General features: G+C 41.5%; 1 protein-coding gene across 1 annotated transcript; it reads right to left on the bottom strand.

The window, feature by feature from the left end:
• Positions 1–1,147: 1,147 nt before the first annotated feature.
• On the bottom strand, positions 1,148–8,399 carry LOC143285489 (uncharacterized). The gene is made up of 5 exons (XM_076592813.1): positions 8,360–8,399; positions 5,174–5,320; positions 4,559–4,906; positions 3,632–3,870; positions 1,148–2,950 (listed from the first exon to the last, which is right to left on the bottom strand). The coding sequence occupies exons 1-5, from the start codon at positions 8,381–8,383 to the stop codon at positions 2,737–2,739; spliced, it is 972 nt and encodes a 323-aa protein (XP_076448928.1). The 5' UTR covers positions 8,384–8,399; the 3' UTR covers positions 1,148–2,736.
• Between the last annotated feature and the right edge of the window lie 74 nt (positions 8,400–8,473).

Here is an 8,473-nt window from a genome sequence, read left to right as displayed (position 1 = left end):
TATTTTCTGGGCCACTCGAGCATTTCATGATGGGTCAGTTATATCAATGTCAAAACGGTCAGCACTTGTAATTTATTTGACAAATGAGAAACGGAATTTCCTTTGCAAACTCCCTGTTTGACTAGTTCACTAACCTTGTCAAACTGGTGCAAGCTACAGCCTGAGCCAGTACCTTTGCTCTTGGGCCTATTGGTCTATTTTATGACCAATTCAATCCCAAGATGACCCAAGCTTCATTTCAGGTCAGCCAGCCAGTGTCTTTAACTCCAGTGTTAAGTGCCGAATGCCTTTATTAATTCTGGAACTTACATATTTCTACACATACAAAAGCAATATTAGCAGGAGCAGAATGGCTGGGAATAAGACCCAATATGGTATGTGCACTGGACAAATAGAATCCGGCTTCCAAGTCATCGCCATAGAGATTGGTGCAAGAGGGTTTGTGAGCGCATATGCCTGCAGTCTCATGAAACAGCTGTCGATTTCTGGCAGAGAGAGAACATGGGCTCTCAAGGCAATGGCAGAAGCAACAGAAAAGAGTTCCAGTTGGATCTGGTTGAGGAGGAATGAAAGTAAATTTCCCTACTGAAACTAGGTGTACAATAGCTCAGTGGTTAAAACGTCTGCCAGAAAAGGTGACTTAGTCCTGAAGTAGCGACCACCCTGAAGGCACGGGTTCACACCTGCTGAGGACCAGGAAGAAAAAAAAAAGAAGAAAAAAAAGGCAGCACTACAAGGGCATCCAGGAGTCGTGACCTGGGTGCGGCACAGCCCCCATAGAGTGTAAGGAATTGAGGGCTGAAACATTTGTTTGAGGGGGGCTTCTTCTCTGAAGACCTTGTACTGTCCAGCTCTCCCTGGCGTTTCTTATCACTGGAGCTTACATATTTCTACTCATACAAAAGCAATATTAGCAGGAGCAGGGAATAAGAGCCGACATGGTAAGTGGACTGGCCGAACATGGAGCAGTGGTAGAACTCCCCTTTGTCCAAGTCTTTGTGGAGTCGTTCCTCCGTTGTTTGTGAAAAAATTATGAAGAAAGAAAAGAAAGAGAAATACACAAAACAGCCCCTATACCTACACCTTTTTAACCCCTAGGTCAAGAAAGGGTGATAATGGAATGGTGACAGACTTGAGTCAGGATTGGTAAAAATATGAGATGTTTATTGGGTTCAAATACATGGATTAAAAAATAGCATCTTGTACAAATGACAATGACTAATCGACATATCAAACAGTTCTTTTGTTATCTATTGAAAAAAAAAATTGTTTTCACACAATAAATCAATAAATGCACCTATTCTAAAGAGCCACACGACAATTCCACAACACAAATCATTGAGCCAGTCTATTGCCAAAGACTGAAGAGAGTAAATGCAGAAATTTCATTTTTGACACAAAACTTAATGCACATGTTACTGGGCCATTAGCTGTAACAGGAATGTAAGGTGCTGCATTGCTGAAATACACCATGTAAAAGTGTTGTCAAATATTGGAATATGCATAAAGTGTATCCGGTTAACCAATGAATCTGGGTTTTGCTGCCAGAGTCCGTCATATGCAATTAACAACACATTACTAATGAGTGCAAGTCTTGACATTAACATCGACTTCTACAAACTTTGTTGAAGAGTGTCAACCTTAAACATTTATTTTTGTACATGTATACAGCTGTCCTGATGACTGGAATAAAAGAAAAATAATTAAAAAAACAAACAACAACCAAAAAAACCCTAACAATTCCATACACATATGTAACTGATAAGGTATAAAGTTATAAAACATTCCCCAAATAAACCATACCTAAAGGCCTAAGAATAAAACTAGAAGACCACTTCCACGAACTCCCACTAACATGTGTCAGACGTCACAGAAGTAATCCCATAATCATGCACATTTCTTCCATTTGAATTCTTCGCCTTCCTTACCAATTCAAATGAACACCTAAAATCAGGTATTCTGACTGTTGAAGCAGGCCCTGGCAGAAGTTTACTTGCTTACCTACACGGCTATAGTTTGTTACAGATTACTGATATCAACACAATAGGCGTTAATGTTCTCTGTTCACATGAAAAGTTTAACTGCAGTGATGTTAAATTTCAGATCAGTCTGTTGCTGAAAAACATATATCAATCTACTGATCACATGTAACGGAGCATGCAGACATGTCAACATTCAGACAATGTGAAAATTAGGTTAATGAAACAGCAGGACAATACTCATATACACAGACTAAACCCATTAAAACTTTAAAAACTGAAATGTACAAGTTAAGCAGTAATGTTGAAATATACACTTGAAAAGAAATGAAATGAAGGTGGTGAATTACTCTTTCGCCTATTCTCATACTTTCTAATTTAAAAACAAAACAAAACAAAAAACCCCATCTTACTTCGTATCCATAAGCTGTTTACCTGCATTTTCCTGTGCCTCTAAAAAACTAAAATATAAGCACAAATTTCACTCAGTCAAACAGACGCTGACCTTATCCTGTCTTGGCCATTCCCCACAGTGATGGTTCAGGACAACGACCCACTTGGAAACACTATCTCATTTGTCTCAAGGGATATTCGTTTACAAACATACACATAACAAACCTCGCCTTTGATTGATCTGAATTCTAGTCCTTTCCAAGCAAAAAAAAACCTAGTCTATCTGCAACTGGACAGATCTGAATTCCAGTACTGTTTGTTCATAGCAACTCGACAAATCCCCACAGAACACCCATCACTGCATTCAGGCAGACTGTGGAGGGGGTGCACTCTGGGATGAGGCAGAATCTCCAGAGGATGCGATGACCGCCTTGAGGTTGTTGAAGCCCTGCACCACTGCGCTGGCCAAATTGGTGGATCCGGTTCTCAGCTCCTGGACAAAGTGGTTGTAGCTCTCCCCCAGCCGCTGACGTAGAACCCCCAGGTCTGGTACCAGCTTATCCCTCACCCCTGAAACGCTGAACATAGAATTCAACAATTTAGTCCAGGAATCACTGACCAACAATGTACACATCATACACCAGCTTGTCCTGAGACATTGAACACACAGACTTCAACAGTGTACTCCAGGAAGGACTGATGAGCAACATACACACATGAACCAAATCATCCCTGATTTCTGAGGACACAGACTTCAACAGTTTACTCCAGGAATAACTAACAAACAATATACACAGAACAAAGTAGCTTATCCCTCATTTCTCAAATGATGAACACAGATTTTAATAATTCACTCCAGGAATCGTTGATGAACACACGGACAATACTGATATATAAACATGCAATCAACAATGTTGGTATATACAAATTTTTTTACAATATAGATTGATGATCAATATAGATACACAATATACACTATTAGTGTGATTACAAAATTTTAGTCTCAATGAGAAAGACTAGAATAAAATAAAAAAGTCTTACAAGGGAAGAGAAAAGAAAAGTATTGTCTCTATTGCCTAACACACTGGTACTTGCTGAACTGTTGGTCATGCCATTCAAGACAAAAATAATACACAAATTTTCTGCTTCTCCTCTGCCACTCTAAAAACAAAAAAACACCACTACCTTTTCCTATTTGGAATTATAGCTCACTGAAGACAAGCTGACGCCCTACAACAAACTTTAGCCAAGGAGCTAACCTCTCAATGGTGAAGGAGAGAGCGATGACGGAGACGACGATGAAGAGGATGAGGACAGCATGGTCGGCAAACCACCACAGCCATGTCACTTTCTCGTTGGTCTTGCTGCTGTCTACTGCCTTGGGCTCTGGCGGCTTCTGGTCATTCTGCACCTGTCGGACCGCCAACCGTGACCTCGTCGTCATGCCGCTGCTTTCCGCTGTGGTGCTGGGTGTGGCCTTCACTGTCTCCACTGTCGTCTGAACCAGACACCGCAGAACGTATTATATAATGTCAGTATTTCTTGTTGTTGGGTCTTTTTTGTGGGGGGGAGTTTGGGGAGGGGTGAGGGGGGCCATCATATAGCAACTGGTAGGCTTTCAAGGCCTGATTATAGCATGCATTTGCCCTTCCCACCACCCTCCCTTGAAAAAAAAAGAAAAGAAAAGCTAATGTGGCTAAGTCTACATGATGACCTCCTTTGAAAACATCCATTATAGCATCATGAACTGATCAAGAGAGAGAGAGAGAGAGAGAGAGAGAGACGGCGGGAAGGAGGGAGGATATGAGAGAGAGAGAGAGAGAGAGAGAGAGAGAGAGAGAAGCAACCAAAAAACGTTCTCAAGCGAAGACCACCAGAAACAAAAATGTGAGAACACACATACATACCAAATGATAGCTGCCTGAAAAGAGGGTACTGCATGTATACAAAAGCAGAAGGGACGTAAGGGAAGCCACTAGCCACAGCAAATTTTGATTTGTACACCTGAGCACTGCAATATTTCACACAGGACAGGAATCAGACCTCTGCCGGAGAGTGCATCAGTGGGTCACAGTGTAGGAAGTACAATTAAATTTGTATTAAAAAAAAAGAAGAAAAAAAAAAGAAAAAGAAGAAGAAAAAAGAGCATAATATTTCCACAAACTGCAGTAAAAATCATGTCCTACCTTAACAACTTCGGTCTTCCGCTCCACCACTTCCCCTTCTTTGGACGTGGACGTCTTTTCCACAATGGTCTCGCTTTTCGTGGAAGCCTTCTCCTCAGCTGCCTCTGTGCCTGCCTGCAGTTTGATGCTCTTCTGCTGCTCCTCAACAGAGCTCACCGTTTTGCTCTCTGTGGTTTCCGTGCTGCTTTTGCTGCTGAGTCTGGTGCTCTTTCTGCCTCCTGACCGTGACCGGGAGCGCTTCGATGTTGTGTCCGTCTTGGGGGCACGTCCTCGGCTGCTGCTCCTCGACCTGGACTTGGTGGTTCGCCCTCTGCTTCTGCTCCTGGACTTTGACCTTGATCGTTTTGTCTGTGGGAATCAAAGGGGGACAATGGTTGGGATTTTTGTTGTTGTTTGTTTTTTCTTTTCTTTCTTGATCTTAAAATCCAATCGCTAAAGTACAAGTAGAAATATAAACATACAGTTTAGTGTCTGGATAAAATATAATATTAAAAAACAGAAAAAAAAAACAGAAAAAAAGAAAGAAAAAACAGAAAAAAGAAACAATATATAACTTATAAGGATTAGAGTTTTAGAGAAAGAAAGAGTGAAACAATACAAAATAATGTGCCCTACCTTGGCGATAAAGGCCTTCAGAGCTTTGGTGCAGTCAGCAAGACCTGATGCTGGTTCCCAAGAGTCATAGAGATCGTTGAATCCCCGCCAGCGGACCAGGTACTCCAAGACGCCCTTCCGCTTACGCTGCTGGAGGATCTCCTCCACCTGTCACAACCACTGAACACTGAGCTTCGAACAACTTGGTCACCAGGCCAGGTTCCCACAGGTGTGACAAAACTAAATTCCATACTTTTTCCAGACATTTTCCAGACCAGAGTGAAAACTTTCCATAGCAAACACATAGCCACTCTGTTGATGATTGGATGAAGCTAAAGAGATCAGCAATTACCTTGGTGTAACTATAAATGTTAAAATTTACACCACTAAAAAGAAAAAAAACCCACACAGCATTATTATGGTTTTTGTTGAATGGTACTGGTCAAGGTTTTTATTACAATTCCAAGACATTTCCAGACCCTGAAGAGAAGAACATGTTTCTCCGATAATTTTCTAGCCATGGAAATTTTTTCTCATTTTTCCAGTGACTTTCCCAGACTTCCATGACTGTACTTATCATTTAACAACACAGCTTGTACAACTAGCACATAACACCATTGAACACAAGTTATGCATTCATGAAGAATGGCATAAATTGCTGAAACTTCTTGCATTTCTAAAAATTCTAAATTGGAGATCGGTTACAACCTGTGCTCACAGGGCAGGTCTTTGGACCATGAGCCCCGGGTAGATGGAGCTCGTTAACCTTGACAGGCAGTCCATCTAGGGGAGGGATCCCCAATCTCTCACATCCCCCTGTGCTCACAGGGCAGGACTCTTTAGACCTGAGCTAAGGGAGAAGCCCCCTGACAGAAAACTTGATCCGGCCTGCCGAAGACGGAGTGTGTCAGCTACGGCGCAGGTTTCTGGTTAAAAATTCAGGACACACACGCATCAACGATCATGGTTATGCGTCAGACCACTTTGTCGTCATGGCGTCGTCCCTATCAGCGACAACCGGGGAGGGACGGAGCCGGGCCTCCTGCCTCAAAGGGGCCCACCAAAGCGACCGGTGCCTCTGTCAACCTGAAGGTCAGGGGAAGGCACAGTAGAGCGACTGACCAACCCATGAAGCTCTACGGCGTCAAACCTGGCCAGGGGGCACAGAGCTACAGGCGCAGCTTTGGGGAGACCGCCACGACCTGGAGAAGACCGTGGGCTACATCGTGGCGACGGGGGTGACCGTCTGACGCAGCCAAAACATCGAACGCAGAAGAAGAAGAAGAAGAGAAGGTTACAAACTACTAATTCTATATTTCAGTTTCAGTTAATAAAGGAAGCGTCACTGCCACAAATCTATGCTAAATCACATCTGACAGACAGATGTCTGATTAGCAACAAAAATTATATAAATTATACTGCCAACACACTCATCAAGAATTCTATGACTTTGTCCACAGGAGACAGCCAGACAAAAACTACAAAACAACCATCTACGTTAATAGAGGACTTCATACCAAGTTTGCTAAAAACAGCTGAACTGCAACGTTCCGAGGAAGTAACAAAGCTGAAGTGACAGTGAGACACACATCACAGGCAACAGTCTGCCCTTAGCAATCAGTTTAATCACAAACGGGCAGAAATAAAGACAAACTGTACATTGGATTCTTAACATTATTTGAAAGGCAGACTTATAGTTATCGCCTTCCAATATAATCAATGATAGATTGTGGCAGATCCTGACAGGCTCATGGTCATAAATAACTTGACACAAGATTTGTTGTAAAAGTAGAGGCCAAAGGCTGTTTGATGACAGCTGACTCCTCAAAGATTAGGTAAATGATCTTTCATGACAGCAGGGGTCCTCTGCCCTGGGCAATGGATGGCAGACCACTGTGTGAAACTATAAACCTCATTAATGTGAATGTAGCCTAAAGCTGTAACAGAGTAGAAATTCATATTTCTTTACTCTTTTATCCACCTTACACTGTAACAAGTACCTTCAGTAATTATCATCACTACAATATACTTTATTATCATAATCTTACCTGAATCACTCAGATATGAAAAAAATAATGTTTATTTCTCTCCCTCCCCTATTAAAAACAACAAAATAACAAAAATAATAACAACCTTTTTTTCATATACAGCTGGTACTGGTAGCTCAGAAGATCAACAAAGCAACTTTATTAACTGACAGAAACAATGTTTTCTGGTCTAAGTGTGATACTGATCAGAATAAAATCTAACCCACTTTGTTTATACCAATGTCATCGATATAAGAAATTTTAGGTTTCACCTATCACAACCACCATCTTGACCATCAGGGTAATGCCTAGTGTCACTGTTGGTAGTTAATGAGTTATTCACTTGCTTTCACCAGTTTCACTGTCAGGGTGGTGCATGTATTGTTATGACAGTAAATTCACTTTTTGAGGTAAATTGGGAGTTGAAACTTTCACAGACCTACATATAACTTTAGAGTTTAGTATCATATGTATGAATGTCATAATGGTTGCATTACAATCATATCTCTCTGAGTCTCTCTCTCTCTCTCTCACACACACACACAGTGGACACACTGAGTCACACAACTCACACAGAGGTACACACTCTCACTAAGCTTTTCTTCTCTCTGTCACAAAACACACACGCTCACACATCACACGACTTACTATATAGTATAAAGAAACAGGAACAGAAAAAACCTTGCAGGCTGTTCACTGCCAAAAACGTAATCCGTAACAGTGTCAATATTTACATTTGCGATTTGTTAGTTTGTGTCACAATGACACTGCAGCTGTGCAAGTGTCCGAAATAGGTCTTAACAGGTACCGAGCTTTTATAAACCGTAACAGAGATCTAGTGATATTCTTAGCTTATCATGACAAACTAGTATTTAGTCTTTCGCAATGCAAACGGGCGCGTAGTAACAAAACATAACAACGTGATATATTGCATGTCCCGAGGAGTGATCGACTCTCGGAACACTTTCGCAAAACGCCGAGACTGCACGAGGGTCCGGCAGACAAAGCCGACAGTGCACGAGGGTCTCAGCACTAATAACCGGAGTGCATTGAAATTCAGCTCGCATACGATCCAAATTGTATATATTTACTTGACACTTTTAACTATTGATCTGAGAAACAAGACTATATGACGTAATTTAAAAGAGAAAATAGAAAAAATGCACAGAAAATGACTCACTTCAAATTCTTCTCCGCTCGACATTTTGAATATACCACACTCCCATGATGCACAGCGGCAAAGCAAAGTCGTATTAAACCAAAAAATCCCGTCCGCAAACAGTTTTTTCTATCA

This window comes from Babylonia areolata, chromosome 9 (assembly GCF_041734735.1).
Source record: "Babylonia areolata isolate BAREFJ2019XMU chromosome 9, ASM4173473v1, whole genome shotgun sequence".
NCBI classification, from domain to species: domain Eukaryota; kingdom Metazoa; phylum Mollusca; class Gastropoda; order Neogastropoda; family Buccinidae; genus Babylonia; species Babylonia areolata.
This window is presented reverse-complemented; position numbering and strand designations above follow the sequence as displayed.